Source organism: Python bivittatus, unplaced genomic scaffold (genome assembly GCF_059951505.1).
Source record: "Python bivittatus isolate LINGU-HERP-01145 unplaced genomic scaffold, Pbiv_v1 ctg000100_np1212, whole genome shotgun sequence".
In the NCBI taxonomy this organism is placed as follows: domain Eukaryota; kingdom Metazoa; phylum Chordata; class Lepidosauria; order Squamata; family Pythonidae; genus Python; species Python bivittatus.
Window position 1 is genome coordinate 6,630,919 of NW_028277038.1, and position 24,879 is coordinate 6,655,797.

The 24,879-nt window shown below is 43.0% G+C and overlaps 1 protein-coding gene across 4 annotated transcripts; it reads right to left on the minus strand.

The window, feature by feature from the left end:
* Positions 1-419: 419 nt before the first annotated feature.
* YPEL1 (yippee like 1) lies at positions 420-20,461 on the minus strand. Of its 4 annotated transcripts, none has more exons than XM_007422436.4 (5): positions 20,199-20,461; positions 13,551-13,833; positions 7,038-7,081; positions 6,082-6,190; positions 420-5,090 (listed from the first exon to the last, which is right to left on the minus strand). In XM_007422436.4, the coding sequence occupies exons 2-5, from the start codon at positions 13,665-13,667 to the stop codon at positions 5,001-5,003; spliced, it is 360 nt and encodes a 119-aa protein (XP_007422498.1). In that variant the 5' UTR covers positions 13,668-13,833; positions 20,199-20,461; the 3' UTR covers positions 420-5,000. The 4 variants fall into 4 exon arrangements, with proteins under 4 accessions (XP_007422498.1, XP_087991492.1, XP_025033460.1 ...); XM_088135366.1 differs by lacking the exon at positions 20,199-20,461 and adding an exon at positions 18,192-18,361; XM_025177692.2 differs by lacking the exon at positions 20,199-20,461 and adding an exon at positions 17,562-17,951.
* Between the last annotated feature and the right edge of the window lie 4,418 nt (positions 20,462-24,879).

Here is a 24,879-nt window from a genome sequence, read left to right on the forward strand (position 1 = left end):
GCGTTATGGGAGAGGCCACGGTTGGCTGCCTACGTTGGTGAGCAGAAGCTAACAATGCCAATAATTGTGTGGACTGCGCCCACAGTTTTTTCTCCTAATTCTTGGCCTGTGTAACATCACCTCCAGATCGAAGCCTCCAATGAAAGGAAGGGAATCTTCTGCCAGATCAGCAACAGTTTGTGACAATTGGCCTTTGTGCTGCTTAAACACACTGGGAGGGAGGCAGGGAGAAAGGAACAGGAAGCCTTTTTCAAACATCCAAAGCTACCTCTTCTGAAACGTGGGAGCAAAACCTTGATCCGCCGTAAACCCCTCTGCTTTCTCACGAAGCAAAAATGACTTGTTTACCTACTGTTTTGGGAGAAAAGCCAGCCCAAAGCAGGGAGAAAAAAAAAAGTGACATTCAACAAAAAACGGAAAGTTTTTATTGTGATACTGTCAAAGAGATACAATAAAGTGAAACGACAAATTGTGTACAGTATTGCTGAGGCAAAAACCAGGACGAAGCCACATCAGCTGCAAAGTAAAGCATTTTTTTTTCCAAATTGTTCCAGCAATGAGGGATAAGCCAACTGCCACCAAAGCATGTGTTCGACACTACGCGTTTGCTTCTCTGAAACCCTTTTTACAAGTCACACTATTGGTTGGTTTTACACTCAGGATAATGAATATGGTGCTACTGAATCATTCACTTGAATATTCCCTTCTTGACCCACAACGCCACTTAAAGATCTCATTATGTTATCTTTCCAAGTTCACATGAAATGTATTATGTAGATTTAGCTTATCAGAAAGCAAAAATCAAATCTCGCATTTCACATTAAAGGCCAAAACTAGGTACTCTTTTCATGCTGATAACCATTGTTCATGGCCAATATGGGTTATCCGTTTTCCTTGAGGGCAGGCATGAGGTCTAATTTCCTCCGGATCCAAGTGAATTTTCAGTAACAGTATCTGCCACACAGCTCTATCATGTAAGTTCTCTACAACAACCATGTAATTTGGAGGTGGTCTTAGGTAAGATCAAAACATAGATAATAGATTCATAGAAGCAGCACAGCGGGTCAGATCCTCAGCATAACAAAACTGGTGGGGCAACTAATAAATGCTGCCAACAATCTTCTGGAAGTGTGTTTTTTCCCCCCCTAAAAAACATTAGAAGTGATCCACAACCGCTAGCCTCAAAGGTACAACTGCCAGCAAAAAGAAAGAATTCAGACACTCTACCTTCAGATGGTGCTTTCAAATGGATGCATTCCCATAGAAGAAATAGCTGAGCGAGGGTAGCTACAGAACAGCAATTCTTCCAAGATTTTACTTCTGAGATGCCCACCAAGAATTAAGCATTCTCTCCCCTACAGGGTAATATCTCCTGAGGTTTTTTTTTTTTTTAGAGTGTCTGAATTGGCCCTGAATCAGGTCAGATTGTGTGGTTATTTTACAAGAGCCATGACTATGAAGAATAAAAACACACACTCCAAAAATGTAAATGTTGTCAGCATGTTCCTCTAAGTGCCAATGAACAACCTTCTCAAGAACCAGCTTGTAGTCAGTTCACCTACTTCACCAAGGGGAGGAAAATCTAGTAGATAACGCATAGATGTTCACAAAAATCGCTGTTACAATTTATAAAATATAGATATATATATATATATATATATATAAAATAAATGTTAAGATCAACAGTAATAAAAATAACAAGCAACAAAAGTGCTCAAGTTGAAGGGAAAGATTAAACTTACCCACAAAGCACACACAAACTCTTAAATAGAATACATTACAAAAAAAGGTTAAATGGGAAAATGCTTTGTAAAATGTTCAAGTATTTTTTAACGTAATGCTGGAAAGTTCAGTATCCAGACTGATCTTTTATACATCAACCAACATCCAGCAGTATCTGGATTCAATTTTCACCAAATCTGTCAATTTGTAGTATGCAGTTTTAAAGAACTCTTACAGTGCCAAGTAAAAGAGCCCACTAATTCCCAGGAATCTAATACAGGAATGCTACTTGAGACCTACACAATTTGTTCTGGATTTAAAATTCCCCACGGCCTTCCTATACCTTGTTTCAAAATCCATTAAAAAATATTGCTCTGTTTCGTATCTTTAAATGCTTATCACTACAAATAAATTGCATTAGATTTTAAGCTGCAATTTGATGTTCCAAATGCCTCTTTTCCCTCTTTTTGGCATCCAGGTTAAACAAAAAATTCTAGGGAAATTGCCCATGTTCATGTACTCAAAAGGCCTGCACGTTACATGCAAATGTGTGAGAAGGTGCCCCTTTTTCATTATGAGAAAATACACCTTGGTAGAGAGCTAGTTAGTATAAAATCCACTTTATGTGGATTCTCTATCACTCAAAGTGAATTTTCGGCTTTATGAAAAATACAGTCACATTTGTGTGTAACGTAGTTTGGCCCAAGCATTTCCTGATCAAAGTTAAGTTTTCGCATGAGATTTTCCCCTCAAGTTTTTTTTTTTTACCCCTCAAGCTCCCACCTTCTCAAAATCCTGACAAAGTGGCCTTCAGATGATTGAGAAATGCATCAGTGTGAGCACTAGCAAAGCAAATACTCATTGTTGAAGGAAAAAGGTTCTATAGCTAGCATTGCAAACCAAACAACCCTGTGAGTCTGGCTGCTGAAAATTTCAGAACTTTTGCTGTTGGCAGTCGATACTGATCTCATAGGATAATCTAGTTCTCTATTATTGCCATAAAGCAATAGAGGGGATACATCAAAACCAGACCTTTAAAGGATTTGTAGGGAGGTGTACAAGACGTTAATTTCGTTTGAATGTTAGGACTCAACAGGCTTATGTCTGCACAAGTCAGAAAACTTACAGGACATGTTATGGGTGCTGGTAATAGTTCCTATGCTGATTACTCTCAGTCCAAGGGACCTGTACTAGCAGTGCAGGGTAGTTGCAGTAAATCAATTATTATACATCCAAACGTACTCCCTAACAAGCATCTCATCTTCGAATAAAACCATGAGGGCTGAAACTGCTGCTGTCTGGATGTGAATCAAGACGAATCCCAGTTCCACTGCACTTTAGATAAGGCACCGGACTGAAGATTCATGGGTTTAAAAATTCATTCATACTAAATAAAGCACCAGAATAAAGGTCAAACAAAATCTGAGACTAGCTGTACAGCTCTTTGGATCTGAATGCCTAAAAGGTAACTATATACACACACTTAAATAGATATATTCAATATCCTTTTTGCATCACAGTGTAACCATTCTTCTTCCCAAAGAATTTACTAGGGAATTAATTCCTCAATCAAGAGGGGAAGTGGGGGGGGGCGTTTAATTTCAGGAGAAGATAGTTCCTATTTTTATAATGAAGGATACAGCTAAAGTGCAGTTGAGATCTGAACGTCAGTTAGAGGAGTTTAGTAGCAGCCATAGGGAGAGACAATGCCAAGCTTAGCTGCAACAGGTAAAAAGTATATTAGAGTTTCCATTGTAAAGCTTCCTATATTATTATTATTATTATTACAGTTACTGTTATCCATGCTATCAGCAGTTCTGGATTATTCAGATAAAATGTTCTCCTATACATTTTTCCCCTTGGAAATATTGGGACAAAAAAAATGCAACCCACCCCCCCAACAACCCCAAAATGTTTTCAAATCTCTTGAAATGGTATGCATAAAAGTTCCTGTAAAGAAATGCTACACACATTTACACATTGTGGTCCTGTCTGATCCGCCCCACTTAGAATCAGGGGTGGCTAAAATCCCAAGATGATATTTTTTTTACGTAACAGATTATTATAAAATTGTGCTTAGGGATGATTCAGCCAGCAAATCAAGCACCCCTTTTAAAAAAACTATCTTCTTCATTCTTTTTCTTTCTTTCTTTTTTAATGAAGAGCTTATGCCAAGTTGCCACTTTTTACTTGCTTACAAAACTTACAACCTCCTCCAGGTGGATTAGTGACAGCTTTTCACACACACTCGTGCACGCGCACACACACACACACACACACAATTTGGTGTGCTTCAGTACTGCCAAAGCAGGTGGCTTTGAGGACATTGAATTAACTTTTTCATCCAGTGCATTAAAACTAGGTAACTACATGGAACCAGCCATAAAACCTCAATTGATGTACCCCTTCCCATTAAAGGTACAGTACCAAAAACATTTTAAACCGACATATTAAAAATAAGAGCTGCATATTTTTCAGTCCTCCGATCTTGAAGACACTGCTATACATTCTTTTCTTTTTAACAAGAGCAAAGCTTACACTTTCTTCAGAATGTATGGATTTGGGTCTACAGTCTTAAGTTATCCTTGCAAATTATTACTCAGTCTCTTCCCTGACAGTTTCTCTCTCTTTTTTAAAAAAAATAGGAAAGCAAATCCTTGCTAACTTCAGTCAGGGCAGCTAACTGAATCTTTCACAAACCTAGCCAAAAGATACCGAACGGGCTGTGGTACACTTAAAAAAAAAAAAAAAAGATGTAATAATGAATAATACAATACTGCATCCTTTTCACTGCAAAGAGACCACAGAAATGGCTATATACGGGGTAAAATAAAGATGTACTAATCCCATACCTTCCCAGGACTGTTCATACAGGCCTCTTTCAAAACTCTGGAGCAAGTGATCAGCAAAAAGCACGCACAGCACAAAGGAGCAACTGAAGGCGTCGGTCAAAAGAGAGATGCTATCTAGTAAAAGTTACTTGGAATTATGGAATCATTCCTCAGAGTATAGAAAAAGTTCATCCAAAATAACCGTTTACACAGGAGTACATATAGAAAAAGAGGGGACTTACATAGAGAGGAGAAAAAAAAGGCAAAGGATGTTCTGCAGGGAGGGGAGGACCACAACATTACACCACTGAGTTTGGTGGCTTTGAAAATGCAGAGATTTTCTCAACCACCCAATCACCGTTTGTTTGTTTGTTTTCATTAGTCTTTTTATAAAATAAAGCATGTTCCAGAGATCGGTTGTCCAGAAACAAGGAATCGTATTGCAGTTCATTCCCAGCCATTGTCTTTGATCATGTGAGCAAGTTCAATGATGAATTTTCCTTCCTTGTATTTCTGACTGCTCTCAAATGCATGTTCCTAGGCAAGAAAGGAGAGTTAGTTCTCCATCCATCTCAGATCAGGATATACCTTCAAATGAATAACAAAACCCTTCCAATTTTACACCCTACCCCAAACAGACATGATTGAACCTGAACCCCGAGAGTACGTAGGTCAGTGGGAGCATCAGCCACTATGGCAACAGGGTTTGATTCACATCACCTAGAAGGTCTTTTTTGCAATAAAGAGAACTTTTGGGGTTTGAGGTGAAAATTACTTGTGACCTTCCCAACATCCTTAGCACATAAATGGAATCAGGACTTAAGAAATGGGACTTGTTTAGAAAATATATTTCCATTCTCAACCATCCTGTCAGACATTATCTTGAAACTGGTTCACACATAACTATAGTGTCAACCAACTATGCATTAGATGATAGGATCTGAACCCACAGCTACATCTCATGGAAAAAAGAGGAAGCTCTGATGTCACACATTCTGAAGGCGGCATGGGGCAGAAAGAGGCCACACAGCCTTCTACACTTCTCCTCTCACCAGAACTTCAGCCAGATGTCATGCATTTTATCCACTGGCTACCAAGGCTCTTTGAAATCTGTATATGTCTAGCTAAGAACAAGCTCTCTTCATCTGAAAATGACCAAGAGTGACCCTCAGCCTTTTAAAGCTTCCCCACCTTTGCTCTGGTTGGAAGAATGTACTGGGCCAAGTGAATCTGTAATGGTGACATTAGCAATAGAAATGTGAGCACGGCAAGCAAATTGCTTATATTCTCTGCCCCGCAAAATCTGGAGTTGGCCTGCTCAGTAAAGGCTGCACAACGAACTAACACAACTGGTGCTGAAGTCTGGACTGCCTGCGACTTGCACAAGTCTTCCTTCAACCGTCCGCTCAACCAGTTGACCCAAAACATACAGGACGGGCAGGCATCGTGTGCTTCCTCTTTCACTTCAATCTGATACCAACCAAGAGAACTGAACTGAATATCAGTCGAGTGCCGAGCAGTTGCTTACATATTTCCATCCAAGTGTGGTTTTGCAGTTTTCACAATAAATATCTGCTACTGCATGCAAGCCCGTCAGAAGAACTCGCTCTTCTGCAGGACCGCAGCCCACATTCACCCTGCAAGAGAGGATGGGAGAAACACAGACTGTTTCATTGATGTAGAACGTACGATGCAGCTTTATGCAAAAACAGAAAAATATCACTTCTGGCCAGGACTTGGAGGAAAATGTTTCCTGAGCTAGATTGGAAGGCTATTTTGAAGACGAGATAGGTTGTTTTCATCTTCCAAACCAAGCTGATTTATGAGTAATACCTAATACAAAACAGGGATGCGGTGTAATTGTGACTTGATATGAAATAACTAAAAACAACTTAAATATGCATATTGCCACAATCTAAGGGAACCAGGCAGAATTGCCCAGCTGTGCTAAAAGTTTCAATGTGTGTCTTTTCAATCTGTGGTGCTACCCAGACAGCCCAAGATCATCCCTTCATGTCAGTTAAAAATGTAGTGAGGCACTAAATATGCATTGCTAAAGACTGACAGTAAGGGGAGACAATGGTGTTAGAGTTTTCCAGATGCCCAACTAGATGGGCCTTGGTAGGGTAGAGTGAAGAACCTATGGCCCATCTGATATTCAACAATATCAACATTTCCTGTCATTCCTTAGAACAGTGTTTCTCAACCTTGGCCACTTTAAGATGTATGGACTTCAACTCCCAGAATTCCCCAGCCAGCAAGCTGGCTGGGGAATTCTGGGAGTTGAAGTCCACACATCTTAAAGTAACCAAGGCTGAGAAACACTGCCTTAGAATTATCCTAACAGTGTGATGTTGCTATTCTGGAAGCTGTAATTTGACATCTTTCGTTCTTTCGCTATTCACAAACCAAACCCAACAACAAGCTAGCAATATCAGAATGTTTCTCAGTGCCATAGAAAAGCAGAAATGTCATTGTACTTACACAGAATTAAAGAGGTAAGCTCGCCCCTGGCTTCCCTGAAAAGACTGTAAGAAAGAGAAGAGGGAAATGAATCTTACATTTTAAAAAGCGTTTCGTAAGACCACGTCGCAGCATTCTTTCAATGAAGGTCTCCCTCTTTCATTGTCAGAAGGCAAAGCAAAACCACTGCATGAACTTTGAAATGGGCATTGTTTGGAACGCACAGTAACTGATAGCGAAGCTGGACTGAGTGTTGAAATAATGGATCTTCAGGTCTGGTTTGGGAGGCTATAAATTCATCGTCTGCAGACCAGTCTCAAACCAAATCTTTACCCAAGCACATGGGCAAACAGTCCCAGATATCACACTCTCTCAAAGTCCACAAGGTTTGACATCTTTAATCATTGTTCTGCATAGTGAGTTTGTTATTATGGAGGTACAGCAAGGCCTGGTGTGGTGCAACAATTAAGAAGTGATCTAGAAGTCCTCAATTCATCTTTATACAATGGGCACATTTAAAACCACACTGTCTTTCATCCTTCCTACCTATCTCTGATCTGTAATATGAGTTTAATAATGGCCAAAAATACAGGATGGTTGTAACATTGGTAAAATGATGTGAAGGACTTAATACTGTGCTTTCATATAATATAATATGATATTATATTCCACTAATATTCTATTAGAATAACTATTCATGTTTCCTTTTCAGCAGGGTAACACAGCACTGGGGTATCGAACTGCATGATTCTTATCCAGGTATCTGAAAGATGGACAAACAGACAATACCATCATCTCGTGAAACGTATCTAACGGAAAATACTCCACTGCAGATTTAGGACTTGCAGGAATATTGGCACTGCGTTGTGAAGATCGGTTAGCAGTGCATTAACCCAACGTCTCAATGAAGCAACACCTTTCTGCTGTATGACTACTGAAGAGACAAACATTTAAGCCGCAACTAAGCAGTCACAATGCCATTGCACTAGATGTCCATGAAGTCACCCACCATTTTGCTTTGGCAGAAGACATTCAAATGCAGTTCCACAGGTGTTCTTTCAATACCTCTTACGCACTTCAAAAAGGGATTATAAATCTATATGGAAACAGGTTTCCTTGAAAACCGTTCTCAGGATGTGTTTGTTTATATTCCCAACCATTTCTGTCGCTTTAAGCAGATGCATGCCTTGGACACCCAAAAACAAGCACGTGCCTCTCAGTGCCACAGCCAAGCTGACAACTTAATGTACTTATACATTAGTCGTCATGGTAATTCAGAAGATTTTGGATCCAAAGCTCACAACTAAAATACCAACATACATACCACCAATCTGATTCTGACCGCTTACTTGCTAGTTAATGGCTTCATTCACACAAGCAATGGGCTCTGTTCAACATTCTTCAACCCAAGGCCACATTCACACCATGATTTCTTTGTTCTCCCCACCACCACCTCAGAAGTCCCACGTGTTTCTCCGTACCTGATTCAGAGCATATTTAGAAGGTAAGTAATAGGAAAGGAAGACCTGCCAGCTATCTCCATTCAACTGACAGACAGTACTGTAGACAAGCTTATTAATGCAGGACGTGAATACTATATACAAAACTTGTAGCAACAGAGTGCTCTGCTGAACTCAGAGAAGGGGAATTTCTCCCTCTACAATGGGCTTCTCCCATCTGGAGTCTTTTCAAGGTGCCTTCTATTATCCCCTGCTGGCATAGCCAATATTGGAGATGGTGGGACTACTGTCAAATCTAATCTAGAATACCGTACCATGGTCGCCCTATTTGAAATGACTAAAGCGTAATTATTTCAGTGCTTTTAACTTAGCCGCTGTCAAAAAAAAAAAAAAGCATGCAAAATCATAAGAACCCAATTTTAAAATTCCTATTGTACCAAGGGGGGGGGGGGGGAGGAGGGAAAACAATGACGCACACACCTGCAGAAATGACAAAAGGTCCTCCCATCCGTGGATATTGGAAAGCAGCATTAATAAATGGGACATACTTAGCCACACGGTCACACAAACAAACGAACATGTCACACTGATGTCCATGGTTTTATGTCAAGGGAAGCACGTTCTGACATTGCCTCAAGGTAGTTTCTGACTGTGACTTGCATATAGGAGCTAAAGTCCCAAATATCTGGAGGGTGTGTCCGTCAGCTGCTTGGTAACACAAGTGGGTCATCTCACAGACACAGGTCTCAGAACCGAGGTCCTACCAGCGCTCTGTCCCCGTAGCTCCTCAGGGAGCATCAAGGACTTCTTCCCTTAAAAAAGCCTGCAAACCTGCCAGAAATGGGCTTCTGTCGTTTAAACCGCTCATTATTGATAAAGCCAATATTTAGATAAAATTATACGTGGATGTAAATCTAATCGCCGCCACTGCCTGGAGCAGCCAGAAAGAAGTGGGACCACTTTTCAATTTATGTATTAATACTCATTGCACCAGTTAAGTGGCAGAAACGTTGCAAATCTTCTATGTACATGGAAAGGGATGGGATAAATTATAGAGCTGCAAAAAAAAAAAAAAAGGAACCAAATAGTAACATTTCTATACTTGTTACTGTATCGCCTTAACAAAGACAAAGTGACTAAAGAATAGATGCATCAGTGTTATTTTCACAGGAGGATTTCAAAAACAGGCTGAAATAAATGGCATGGGAAACCTCCAGTTAAAAGTACCACAAAACGGCACAATTGCATTCTGTTTTCAAAAATGACAGCTCAAGAATTAGCCCCTTTGTTACAAGGCTAAGTGCGTTTCAACATTATTTGAAAGCAAAAAGCAACATTATTTGAAAGCAAAAGGTTTCCTTTCCAAAACGCGTCAGGTGTGACTGAACGGTTGTTGCAATAAAGTGAGTTACTATTAAAAGTTGAAATGGTTGAAAACGGATACTGTGCACCAAAAACAGCTCTGGAAAGAAAGAAATCTCCCTTTGGTAACTATTTTAAATAGTGAAATAAAACATGTCAAGCAGGCAAGCTTTTCAAACAAAGTTTTTGCATCTCCCCACAAAAATGTTTGAATATTTGAAAATATATATATATATTACAGTCCTGGCAGCAGCTTCATTTCTGGGCATTGATTCATCCAGCTGGAGAAAGGCTGCTTTTTAAAAGTGGTAAGGAGTTGAAAACAAGAAGGAATTAAAATGTTATGGAAGTGGGCATTCCTATCATTTTGAAAGATAAAAGAGACCAGGAGGAGGATACTGGAAGGTGCTACAGGCATTTTTCAAAGCCTTTAGGTCTCAAAATCATTTCCTTGCTTTGGTGTTCTTTTTTTAAAGGCGGGGGAGAGAAATGGATATCACAGTAAGCTAGGAATGGCAGCTATAAAACTCCCTCCAGGTGAGACCCAAAAGCGATGGGCCACAGCAGACAGACACCACCATCCCTTTTCATGTCTTGCTTCAGCACCTCCAGAGACAGCAGCTGAACCGCAAATGAGAACAGGATGCTAGATTTAGTTGTTAATCCCAGTCTTGCCTTTTTACTTCTGCTCTTCAGGTTTGTCCCACAAGGCCAGCTACCCCTGAAAAGGTGAAGCCTCCTTTCAGTCAGGCTCAACTCCAGGTCTTCATGGTTATCTCCATACTGGGATTTTTGGCAACAGTGATTGGCTTCTTCCAGAATTAGCTCTTTTCTTTTTCTTTTAACTTTCTATCATAGCCAATAGCCCTGGCATTTTCTGGGAACCTCTCATCCAAGTCCTAATGAAGTCCAGCCCTCTTCACTTCTTCAAGATCCACCAAAGTCGGCTAGATGCAGCCTTGAGTGTTACTTTAGTGGTAATCTTCAGCTCCTTAGAAATGGTACTTGCACAGGATCAGATTTCTGCAGAGTTATCAATTATGTGCTAGAAACTGATGCTAGACCCACCAGCTGGGGAATTCTGGGAGTTGAAGTCCACGCGTCTTAAAGTTGCCAAGATTGAGAAACCCTGCCCTAATCTATGAGACATTCCTATCAAGGCACATTTCAGAATCTCCCAAGATATATTTACTTGGATACTCTTGAGTTCTTTGCTATGATGAGGGAAAATAGACCTCAAATGGGGGTGTGTATGTGTGTGTACACACACACACACACACACACACACACACAGATATTCTACAGAGCAGATTTCAAGATTTTATTTAGATTTCATTATCACACTGTCAGAAGGACTGAAAACAGATTATGTTTAGCTTTGCATTACTGGTTGCTTTAGAGTTGAAATACATTGGCTAATGTAAATGGGATTTTAGCCACAACTAAGATTAAGTTTATATCAACCAGTATGTACTGACATTATTATGTAGTGTAGGAGGAAGATGTTCAGGCTGGTGATGCAAATATAAAGCTTAGGTATTTTTTTAAAAAAAGGTATGATGCCTAGAAGTTTGAGAATTCAATGCTAAGTTGTAAAATGGGCTTTTCAGAGCAACTGCACCTGTGTTTCGTGGTTTCTTTACTTCAGAGATACTAATATTTGTATGCATTTTCATGAGAGAGAAAATCGCTGCAGTTCATTTTTAAAATTAAAAAAAATAGCACCAGTTCACATAGCAATTATCCATGAAGTCTTACTTTTAGTCAGAAACTCATGGTAGAAAAGAGCCTTTAATGGTGCTAGAAGAAGAAGAACAGAACTAGTCACATCAAACTCTCAAACAGTCACGCTGCCCCTTCTACTTAATTTATACATAATAATGGTATTAAGAGTTAATGAATCTGTGAGATGGGACAGAATGAAAAATAACTGTGTAACTGAAAACTTGGGGTCTCCCAACTATGTAACTTTCTTTATGGGATCCGCCACTGGAGAAAACTAATTTATACAGCACTTCCAAGTGGGTGAATTTCAAGACGTAACTGGAAATCAAATCTCCCAATATCACCACGTTTTCAGTAGTGTGAGTAATCCACACTATCACAATGTACAGTTTGCAAATCAGGAAATGTTTGGATTTATATTAAGGGCAATCATGACTCAATGCCTTACACTGGTAGTGTTTGTTTTTGAAACAGAAATATTCTGTGCTTTACATGTCAAATCGCTGCCATATGTACAACTTTCACTCCCTTACAGGTTTGTGAACATACTCAATTAAGAAACAAGAAATGGACAAAATTTTTCCCCGTGGCTTCAAACTTCACTTCTCAAAATTGCACCTATTCACCTAACTGCATTGAAATGATTGCTGGGAATATTTTACCAGTACATCACACCTGAAATGTACAGGAGATCAGCCGTAATACAGTAAATGTGTAAGTGTATTTAACAATGTGGATGTTAAACAAGCAGCAAGTCTGAAAATATTTTGTATGTTTGGTAAACTGTTTATTTAAAAGCTGAAATGCTTTTACCTTGGAAACAGTTTCAACACACAGGAGGTACAAAGTTTGAAGATAGTTTACAAAGCATTTCGTTGAAAGATCTGGGTTTTTTTTTAGTTTGTTTGGGGGGGGTTGCATAGAAAGGAAAAATAATAAAAATCAATGAGTGGGAAACTAAGCAGATGTGATTGTTTTTGATTTGTGTATGATGAGTTTAACATCCATTGTATGAACCAGCAACAGATATTGAGTTAGTACTAGTGAATGCATTAGTTCCAGAGCGGACATCAAATGTAGATATATCAGCCATGATAGATCTCACTGCTAAGAAGAAAAATCTGGACCATGCAAGAATACTTCTCATCTTAGTCCAACATTTCTCTCCAACAGGATCGAAATCAGTGTTTCGCAACCTCAGCAACTTTAAGATGTGTGGACATCAGTTCCCAGAATTCCCCAGCCAGCGTGGGAGTCGAAGTCCAGGCACCTTAAAGTTGCTGAGGTTGAGAAACACTGATCCAGACACACCAAAGAGAAAGAGAAATACATGTGCTTGGGAGAAAATACGCTCAGTCAAGGAGCCAAAGGATTACACAGAACTTGGGAAACTAACTGCTAAGAATTTGCTCACAATACTGTTCTCCAGGACATCAATTTTAAGTCTTCCTAAGAATGGATCAAGAGAGAACAAGGAAGAAATTAAAAAGCGTGATTCAAATACAGAGCCTGTGGCTTCTGAAATGTTTTCACAGAACAACTTAAAAAAAAAATCCAAGTAGTAGAATGGATACAGATCACTCCCTGGTTATGTTTTATATAAGTGGTTATATCCCTAAACATGTAAAAAACAAAACCACCCACCTTTAAACACTGTGCTTTTTAACGCATAATCTTTTGAAAAATGATACGCAACACACACAGCTGATTCTGTACTAGCTGTTTTTCAAACTTGGCAACTTGAACATGTGTGGACTTCAACTCCCAGAGTTCCTTAAATTCCAAATTTCTCAGAATTTAAGTCCACACATCTTAAAGTTGCCAAGTTTGAAAAAAACTGCTCACATGTATGCATTTTTATTCACTGGATTCTTAGCAGAGGCTTCAAAAATGTAAATGCTGGTATAACTTTTTGTCTCATTAAGGCAATTAAAGTAGGTAACAGAATAGGCATTAGAGCATGAATTCATGAGATCCAGAGACTTGCCTTGGAAATTAGTTCATCATGATTAGCCAGGTGGGCTCTGCAGTGGATACAACTGTAGGTTCGGTGACAATTTGGCAGGTACGCCTGGAAAGTTTTCGATTTTGTCATTTTTACCATTTCTGTCGCTGGCTCCTCCGTCGGATCAGGGCTGGCACTTGAAGAAAAACAATTCTGCTGAACTTGCTGACAAAAGAAACACTGGAAAATACAAGCAAAAGCCGTCGTTGTTCTGGAGGGTGTGTGGCACTTTCCACACAGACGCTACAGAAGAATCTGTTAAAACCTGCAACAAAAGAAACATGTGTCAGCCATTCAGTCTTCTTACAGGACCCATTTTACCATCAAGCACCTCAGTTTACATGTATAATGGAGAACCACCCCCCACTTGATGGAGCATGTTTTATGCAGTCAGCAGGTCCCGCACAAAAAGGATCTACACGGGGCTCCACATATCTTCCTTCAGGCCATCCGGGATCAGTGCAGCACAAGGCAGGGTGCAAATGCAGGCTGTGAAACTTGGGGCAAGGGCCATGAACTAGCTGAGCAGAAAGCTACTAAGAGTCGCCTACACTTAGCCCATATGATACAGTAGCCAACCAGAATAACCACGAACCCTCCTGCTCGCTGGCTCCCCACAAAACTGACTCTTTTCCAGTCAAGTACCTTTTTTTCCTTTGTGATTGACATGGTTTTTGACAGAGGAGGCCAAGCACCATTGGTGGGAAGAAGTGGGATGGGAGACAGGAGGAGGACCACCTATTAGCAGCGGAAGGGGGGGGGATTTTGAGCATATCATATCATATCATATTTATATTTCAAATTTGTCACCGCCCATCATATCACATCTGATATGGGGCACTCTGTTGAAATAAGAAGGTGCTCATGAGTGCCAGTTCTTGGTATCATATAGTTCATCCAAGCTCTGACCTTTGTAACCACCCTCCCTCTATACATTTCACCACCATTAATTTCTAGTGTAAATAAGACTGTTTCTGAGATTCAACACTACCAGTGACACAACTAGGAAAAAAGACAGCTGGTGTTTTACTGCGAGGCATTCTGATGGGGTGGGAGGGAGGAAGAGGCTATGAGAAATGAAGATGGACTTGCCTGTTCTTCAGCTCTCCAGCCCAATTACAAGAAGCCACCCAGAGAAGGAGTTATCAAGATTCCTGTCATTTCCCCATCCAGTCTGGAAACACATCTGAGAAACCCATCTGCCACAAAAATTAAACTGGCAGGAAAATGGCAGCATGACAGCAATGGCAGTTCGAAAGATGAAGTGACAGAGATTAAAGCCGGTCTATTTTACCTTGTTTCAGGATAAGGGAAACCCAAAGGCATTCCAGCTATCTCGGGCCCTCCCTGCTTTTGTTCAAAATGGGACCCCTGCCCCAAATTGTCTGAGATGGCCAAAAAACGCACAATAATGGGAAGATTGAATCGGTGTCTATGCCAGTACTAGGGAGGAAGTGCTACAAGAAGTGAGCTGTGACCCAGACAAACTATAGATAATGCCTGAAGTTGTGTAACAGCGCATTCATTGCTAAGTCCCACCATGACCTAGTGGCAGAACTGAAGGATGGTGAACAACTCCATGCTGCAAAGCAAAAAGACCATAACTTTGGGCAGACTCAAGAGCTGGAGGGGACAGGAGCTTGACTCTGCGATGTCCAGAAATCTTACTGGAATGAACAAACTCTATAAAAGGTAAAATAAGAATGAAGTGGGGATATATAGAAAAAAAAAGTATGCTGCTGCTGATTGCTTTTGAGATGAAGACTTTCAGGACTGGATCATGGTTCCCACCAAGGCTGTGTGTTGGTCCACTAAGAGTATCCTTTTAAGATGCTGGACTCTGGAGGGAATTTCAAAGCAGGAAGGTATTTGCATGGACCTGCAATTCCCAAGTTTTCCATACCACAACCTCACCATTTGTTTAATTCAGCTACAGTAGAGAGCACCATGGCCAATGAATTCAGTTCCAATGAAACCATGTAAGCTAGGCATACTAATATCAACAGCGTGTTGCTTCTAGCTCTCGGTCCAATCCAACCTTTTCTTGAACAGAAGAGCCACCCAACAAAGTACAAGTGTGACAACAAAACACAGAACGTGACCTAAACATTTGCAAAAAAAAAAAAAAGAATCACAGCTAGCAATAGCATTGCTTTGAAAGAGAGAGAAAAATCAAGTTGCTGGCCTTTCTTTCTAGAAAAACAATTTTAATGCAACATAAGTCACCAGGATCAGTTCAGAGATGAAAAGCTATTTAAAAAAAAAAAAAAATTCTTGGAATTAAGGCACAGTTTTAATTTCTGTCTTACTCGTTCCATCTTGATCAGTGCTGTCACCTCTTTTCCCTACTTGAAAAGGAGCAATGTGCCACCAATATTTTTAGGTGCACAATCCAATTTGCTGATGATCTTACCATTCACGCATTGTATGCAATTCTGTCTGCTAGCATGACATCATTTAAAGAAAAGCAGGGTGCTTGGTAGTCAAGCAGCAGCCAATCTTAAAACACAGAGGGCTGTCTTTCCTCTACACCCGGATGTATAAACAAATACTTAAGCATGTTACCTGCCACAAAACAAGATTGCAGAGACAAATCCATCAATTATACCCCTGCCAAGGGTTAGAGAGCATCTGACAATCCTGCAAGCAACAGGTCACTTGAATTGATCTTACCACATATATCACCATTTCATAAATATGCACTTCATGACCATTAGTATTAGAGCCCTTTCGTTCATTGATAAAATACGCTAAGCACCACTGGCAAGCTACCACATCTGCTTCAGGTAAAATAAGAGTTATGACAATCAGGTCAGCGATCCCGTGTACTGCGTTTAGGGATGAATCCATGGGAACTTATTTCATCTTTGTTAAACATTAAAGGCTCTCAGAGTTATTAAATCAGACACATAACTGATCATTCACTTGAAGCCAAGTCATTTCCTTCTTTGATTAATCATGATGAGTTGCCTCCAGTCTCCAAATGGAACCACTAGCATTCAGGGGGCATTGCAAATATCCATATTCATTCCAGAGCCTGTCAAGGCATAAAGAAAGGCCGCTTCATTCTAAACAAGCCCGAGCATTTTCCGTGCAAACACGTTCACATTCTGCATGAGAAGAACTGAACAATGGATCTCACCCGTGCTTCAACCCAAACAAAGCAAGGACGTGTACAGATCCTGGAATGTCAGGAGTTTCCTAAGCCATCCTCCATCCCCACAGACTCAAAGCAAGAAGTCCGCCGCTCGCTTTGATTTTTCACCAAAGCATCTCCTTCATGGCCTTTTCGGGTCTTCGTCGGTAGCAGGAAATCAATAGTTAGGAGCTTGCAGGAGAATGTGACTTTTCGCTGAGGGAGAAGAAGGAAGCGCGTTGCAAGAGGGAGCCTGCTAAAAATAGACAGACACCTCCAGCTTGGTTTAGACAATACAGCACCTGGGGAGGGAAGGCGAACGTGCAGCAACTAAGTCCCAGACAGCCTTCAGCCCTTCCTGTAGCCAGCCTGCACCTGCTGGATCCCAGCAAAAAATCCAAGAGCGGGCTGAACACTCTTCTTTCTACACTGTTGACAAACAGCTCCAACAGGGCTGATGTCGCTCGCAGGAAGCTGCTTGCCTCGGCTTGCCACTGCAAGGGGAGGGGGTCTAGTGCTGATATAAAGTGTAGGAGCAGAGTTGGGGGGGGAGGAATGAAGAGGCTGCTTTTCAGCTGTATCTTTTCCCTTCAGCCTCAGAGCCACCTGCTCAAGCCCCAACAATATTATGTAAAGCGTGCCCCTCTGTTATTCCAACCAGCACGCAAAACTGCATCAAGGAAAAAAACCAAAACACGACAAAAACGAAAGGGCTTGCGTTGCAAAAACCTTGAAAGCCGTCCAAAAACAAAAACAAAATTAAAACCAGGCAAACTGGCACGGGGTTGAAAACCCAGCAAAACAAATGCAGAATGGTTCTGCTTCAGAAGCTGAAGCGGAGTGAAAATCCCCCTTACCTCTGGGGCTTCCTTGTTTGACTCATGGAACAGCAGTCTAGAAGACTCCAACACGATTAGGAACTGGACAAGGGACGGCACGTATAAACAGCCCCCTCCGTGCCTTAGAATGATCGTCATAGGAACATGCACAAATCTGAGTAGTAGACAAACACCACTCACCCTGCCCCCAAATGCAAACTCACAAAAAGGAACAGGCAGAGGCAAGAGGACCCAAAATGGACCCAGGGATGTTGACTGCTCTCCTGCCCCAGGCCACCAGCTCAAAAGCCACCTGTATCTCCCAGGAGATCAGCTGGGGCGGTTAAACACCCCCCCCCCTGCAGGAACAGAACCCTAAAGGGGGCAGAGGGAGGGAGGAGAGTTCAGAGCCTCATCTGAGAACATGGAGAAGACACCTGACCGAGACCAGCTCTCCTCTGTATGCTAAAAACACAGGGTTGAATTCAAAACCCCTTTGCAACCCCCTTGCTTTCAAATCTTCTTCCCCTCCCAACAAACCCACTAAGGCAGGCGACTGTGTGAATGTGATCCCCCCCCCCCAAGCCTCCCCAGATTATTCCAACAAAAGCGAGAAGGGGAGCGAATATGGACAGGGTATGCAATATATATCACCACCAATAAACTCACATTTAGAGGCCTTTTCAGTAACTTGAAAACCAGAATGCACTTCTGAGCCTCGCAGAGCAATATCCTGGCTTCAGAGCAGCCATGTCCTCAATGCCTCCTCATTCAAACTCAAACCATGAGTAAAGCAAAGTCGGTTAATTTGCTCAGAGTTCATGGGGACCCCGTGTGAGTCCCCAATCCCTTTTTCATTTCAATCACCGGCTCTTTTCCTTCACCCATTGGATGTTTTCCCTGGTCTGCAACCGTTTTCAGAAAGGGTAGCCATGTTCGCCTCTGCAGCAGAAACCACACTCTTAGGACACCTTTTCAGCTGTGTGTTATTGTATCTTTCCTTTTGTTGCTGAGTCTTTCTAAGCCACAGTATCAGACCGCCTGATGCCATGCAATTCCTCTTAGCAGCCTTAGAAGGCAGGATCGGGCGGTATCTAAACTCACATAAGAAATTTTACAATCCTTTCATTAATTTGGAGGGTCACTCTATTAAGACGGGCATGATGGTTTCATTCTTGAGGCTGCTGATTCTCCCTTCCTCCGCCAGCGAGACTCAGATCATTAACTGCATCATCACAGGACAGATTTGTGTGGGATCGCTCTAAGCCACCTGAGCCTCAGAAGGAATGAGACGGGTATAAATATTAAAAGTATTATGAAATCACTGATGATCGGCAGGGACCGTCGTCAGGAAAAGGCAGACTGACGAAGCTGCTTCTTTCTGTAAAATTTGCAAGCGGCTGAAGACCTGCATTTTACCTGTGCCCCATCCACTGCCTTGTCTTTCTCTATTAGTGCTTCATTTCATCAGGCGAAAGTCCCACCGTGTCCAAGGGGGTTACTTTTCAGACAGACACACACACACACACACACACACACACACACACACACACGAGCAAGGTGCCATTAATGTCTTCACAGGCCATTTGCAGCACGGATGTTTTATGGGAAGGCCGTGGTGCAGTTTTAAAATAGAATTGAGGGCACTGTTGAAAGATGCCCGAGGTTCCACAATGGAGCTGACAAAAATCATCAGGAGCCAGTTCTGCGTTCAGGGGGGTTGCACTATAAATCCCATCGCCCCCAGCCAGAACACAGCCCAACGCAGCAGGAGGGCTCTAAGCGGGTTGGTGGCCCTGGATGAAGGCAGGGGTGGATTCCAGGGCAACCCTTCCCCATTGCATTGGGATACCAGTCCCCCAGCTGACTGGGAGTGGGTGGGATTTGTAGTCCAACCCCATCTACCCTCCACCATCACTGCACTTGGTTCCCCAATCCCTAGTGACACACTGGTGGGGGATAATAGGTTGTCAGGAACCAGGTTCTGACATAGGTCTTTGTTGGCAGGTAGCAGCCCAAGAGGTGTGAGAGAATGGAATTTGTAGTCCAGTCCATTTAGAACACAAGCAGGGGAAACAAGGCCTGTCATCCCCAGCCATCACAGCAATTGGTTCCCCAACATCCAGCAACTGGGATGAGCCCTGGGTGGCCATGCAGACAGGCCAAGAAATAGGAGAGGATGGGATCTGTAGTCCAAGCCATTAGCATACACAGCAATAGGAGAGACAAGCCCCATCCTCCCCAGCCCTCCTGGCACCTGGTTCTCCAATTCCCAGCTGGAGATACTGGATTGTTCTCAGTGGGGAGCCAACCAACAGGTGAGACAATGGGATTTGTAGTCCGACTCACTTAGAACCCATAATGGCCCGGGAAGCAAGCCCCATCCTCCCCAGACCTCCCAGCACCAGGTTCCCCAATCCCCAGGGAGGCACTGGCTGGGGATCATGGGTCTGTTAGTGGGGAGCCAGCCCAGAGGATGTGTAGTCCAATCCATCTAGAACCCACAACGGCAGAGGAAGCAAGCACCGTCCTCCCCTCCAGCACCCGGCTGGGGAGGATGGGTCTCTGGTGAGGATAGGATGGGCTCTGTAGTCCAGCCCCATCCTCCCCGGCCAGCAGGCTCCCGCCGGCCGCCGGGGATGATGGGCCCACCCACCTGGGCTCGGGGAGCAGTACCTGCGGGGGCGGGGCGGGGGCGGGGCTTCCCTCACGCCCCCAACGGCCGGCGGGCGAGGCTGGGCGGGGGGAGCGGCGGGGGCATAGAGAGCGCCGCGCACCGCGCGCCGCTCAGGCCGCCGCCGCCGCCGCGCTCTTTCTCCTCAGCCCGGGCAGCCGGCGAGTCATCCTGCTCCAGCAGCCCCGGAGCCGCCGCCGCGACCGCCCGGCTCGCCTCGGGCTTTGTTTTGCTTGGGGCTCCTCCGGCCCCGCCCCCTGGGAGGGCTCGCGCCCCGGCGCATGCGCGGCGGGTGCCCGCCGCCCGGCGGCCGTTAGCCGAGCCCGGAGGAGGAGGCGCGAACCGTCGTCCCGCGTTGCCGCGGGCGATAGCCAATCCCGACGCACAGCGCTCCCGCCACTGCCGCCACTGCTGCCGCCGCCGCCGGGTCTTAGTGCCGGCCCGGAAGCGCGCGCTGGGCTGGCTGGGGCTAATGGGAGATGTAGTCCAACCCGGATGCGGGGTGGGGTGGGGTGTTGGAAACAGCATTGGCAAACCACCCCGCTTCCTGAGCGCATCCGTCACCATTCGACCTAGTTGCTGATGGGAGAGGCCGGCTGGGGAGGATGGGAGCTGTCGCCTGGCTGGGGAGGATGAGAGTTGTCGCCCGCTGCTTGCACAGGGACCCGAGTGGGCTGCGAGTTTTCTGCTCGATGCGGGCTGAGGAATTCTGGGAGCTGAAGTCCACAAATGCGGGCTGGGGAATTCTGGGAGCTGAAGTCCACCCATCTTCAAGTTGACAAGGTTGAGAAACGCTGCCCCAGAGGCTTCGATCACTGTTGGTGTCACTTCTCTGACTTGTTCTGATATTTTATTTATTTATTTTCAAATGTATATGGGAAGATTGGCCTCTCTTTACTTTCTTCTTTGGAGAAGCGGGCAGGAATAATATTAATTATATCAATATTATTATTAATATTCGTAATGAAATGATAACTTTCTTCACAGGTGCATTCATGCCGCCAGTCCATGTTTACTTAAGGCCAGCTTTCTGAATGAGGTGGAAAGGCGACCATTTTTATCTATGGATTCATTAGATTTCAATCTCACCTTTCATCCCCAGGCCCATTAGTGGCCGCGTGCTCCACCCACCACACAACAACCCTGTGAGGTAGGCTGGGCTGAGCGCCATCGGCCCAGATTTACCTCTTTTAGAACCAACCTTGAGGTCTTCAGCCATGAAGATCTCAAAGTAACCCAGGGCATTTCTGTTCAGCTTAGAAAAATTACATTAGACTGAGACACTTAGCAGAGAGTTACTAAGTTTTATTTATCTATATTGTTTCATTGTGTCTGTGTAAGTTTCTCACACATACATTGAAACAGAGCAGAAAACTGAAAGCAGAGGAATAATTGCAGGCCTATCTATGCCTACTCAATAGCACTGGATCTTTCAGCAGGATTTTCTCCAAAGGCCCTGTGCCTCAAATAAAACCAACCCGCCAGGATATGAAGTCAAACGTCTTCCTTTATATGGCATATTTCAAAGTTCTTTGCGCCCAGCAATAATGCACCTAAATACTGTAAATAAAACAGCAGTCTTTAACTTCATTTCCATTCCAAAGTGGAGGAAGCGCAGAATCTTTTAAAGAAGATTAGTTTAAAGAAAGCAAAAATTTAAAAAGCAACCTGTGCCGTGGGTTTTGATAGGTCTCCCTAGAGAATTCAACAAAACCAGAAAGTAGAGATTTGTACAGTCCTAATACTGTGAAGCTCTTAATACCATCTATGGATATATATATTTTTTTTAAACTATGGGTATGAGTTGCTTTTAAGTATTCAGCAGCCATTTTTCAAGTTCGCTGCTTTAAAACTTGTAGATGAAAATAAAATCGTCCAGATGTTTAATTTGGGGGGCGGTCATACCACACAGTAATGCCAACCCAAGCATAGCTCATGATGGTTCAGTGCAATGTGTGAAATCGATTTATGGAAATCGTAGGTCCTGGTCGGACTAGCGAAATCTGGTTTTCGTTACGGAGATTCAGATCAGCCGCTATCAAAACTTTGCATGTAGATCTGTCGTTTCGATAGCGCCCTCTTGTAGCTAAGCCTTTATGTACAGTATTCTACTTTCAACAAAATCCTGGGGGGGGGGGGACCCAAGCTAGGTGGAGCTGCTGAGGATCGGCCCCATCTGGAGGGCCCCATCTGCTCCTTTATCTATATTATATGCTGTAAATCATTTTACACATGTGGGGGTATTGTAAATGACTTATGAGCGTGGCAACTCTTAATTCCAAACTTAACTAAGCTACATTTGCACATGATACTTCTAGGAACAAATTCTCCTACTTCAGAGACATGATGCGAAGACCCTGCTCCCTTGAGAAGTCCATAATGCTGGGGAAGGTGGAAGGAAAGAGAAGAAGAGGACGACCAGCAGCAAGCGGGATGGACTCAGATCCAGCAGTGATGGGGGCACCCTTGGAAGACCTGAAGGATCAGGGTAGGGATGGATCTCCATGGTGAAGATCTGTCCATGTGGTTGCTAGGAGTCTACAATGACTTGATGGCTCATCATCAGAAATCATTCCTAGCGATGTAACCTTAGAAGCCAGGCTTGGCTCTGGTGACGTAGCTGTGGCAAGAGCAAAGAGCGGGCCCACAGGGATCGGGAGGACTTTGTAACAGCAGGAAAGAGATGTAGAAATCTCTAAAACGTTGCTGTCCTCTAGTGGCAGGTCCAGCAAATGGTGTTTTCGTTTACAGGATGGATTAACCCTTTTGGAATCACGTACAGCAGTGTTCCTCAACCTTGGGCCCTTTAAGATAGGTGGACTTCAACTCCCAGAATTCCCCAGCCAGCATGGCTGGCTGGGGGATTCTGGGAGTTGAAGTCCACCTATCTTAAAGGGCCCAAGGTTGAGGAACACTGCTGTACAGTATAGTACCAGAAGTAATGCAATCCAAAACAAACGAAGAGAGATGACAATCTGTTTTTCCAGCTCTTTAATGCCTTTTTCTTCGGAACACGCGATATCCCTTCTTATTCCCAGGAAGAAAGGAAAGAGGACCCTTTTTTAAAAAAGAGAATAACCACCAGGGTGGTAGGCTGGGTTTGAGTTCATGAGCTTAGTCACATAGGCAACAGACTATCTTGAGATGGCCACGCCAATATGCGATGGGATGGGGACTCAATTTATAACGAAGCACACATTTATGATGAAATGTAGCTTCCAAAGTCATTTCTGAATCTATCCAGTGCCAAATTTATGACAGGTGTGGATTTTGAATATTATACTAACTATATTCACCCTTTGGTAGAGAAGATGATTAATTGTAGGCCTTGAAATAAGCAGAAACAGGGATCAAATACACACCCCACATTAAGGCTTGTAGAGTTTGTTTTTGGCTTAGTGTGTTATCTGAATCCAACCACCGTGGTTGGTAAACCATAATTTACATAGCTTGACGTGCTATGCAGAGTCAAGCAGTTCTGCTTTATCAAATATGTTGCAGTTAAATTGTGGTTTAGAATGATTTCCAGTGACAGGGAAAGAGCAGGAAAAAAAATTAAAGTTTCCTATTTAATTCTTTGGGGGTATTAGTTTTAATTTTTCTTTGAGCAGAACTGTTCCTCTAAACAGCAGTACAAAACAACCTTTGCAACAGAAACTCACAGAGATAATAAAGCTTGAAGATTCCTAATATACTTAGCAAGTATGTGCTCAGTACATGGAAAAAGGTGTGGGTTTTGATTTCTGCATCCTTTTTCTGCGCAGGCCACTTCACCAGCTCCTTTGACAATTGCCCAGTTTGGGGGGGGGCGGGAAAAAAAAGATTTTCTCCTATTGAAGCTGACAGATTGCAGTAGTGTGTTTCTTATCAATGTCAGACTGTCTGTATCATTCTCTCAGGCTATAAATTAAGCACATTGTTCTCTCCCCCCCTCAGCACTCCAGAAATAAAAGAAAAAAAATATATATATATATATATATATATATATATATATATATATATATATATATATATTGCAGCACTGAAAGTAATACAAATGTATCACGGTCAGCAAGAACAGAGTTGAAAGGCTTTGAATGCTCTTCTGGGATGGGACCACCGCAGTTCCGTAAGCAACGAACCAGAAAAATAATATTGGCACTTTAACGGTGACATCTGAATGGGATGTGGGCAGGGAATGGGGGGACGTGCAACCTCTAGGTTCGCAGGATGTGAGACGAAGCCTCCATGTGGTAGACCTCCCATCTCAGTTGCCAAGTGTATGAATTAAGTCAAATACGATAGCAGCTCGTGACCTGTAGAGCTTTAAGGATTTGGAGAGAGAGTTAATAACTTATCGCTTAATGAAAAATGGGACCGAGAGATTCAGTTCTAACTAGATGATGACCATTGCAAGAGATTGCAGGGCAGCGCAAGAGCAAACAAGCATGGCTACCGGGTGTTCTTGAGATGTCAGTGGTTGGGTTCTTCCAAGCCATTGCCAAGGTGGCAGCCATTTTTATTCCCGATCCTAAGTGGAATAACTGATGCCTGACTTGGCTTCAGAGCCTCTCCATCCCTTCTCCTTGCCTTGTGATTTGCTTTAACGAAATACTGTAATAAGCGTGTGCACTGCGTGAGGATTCTTTTTGAAAGAAGACCCAGTTCCCCCATCACTCCATATATCCACAGCTACTTTGTCAC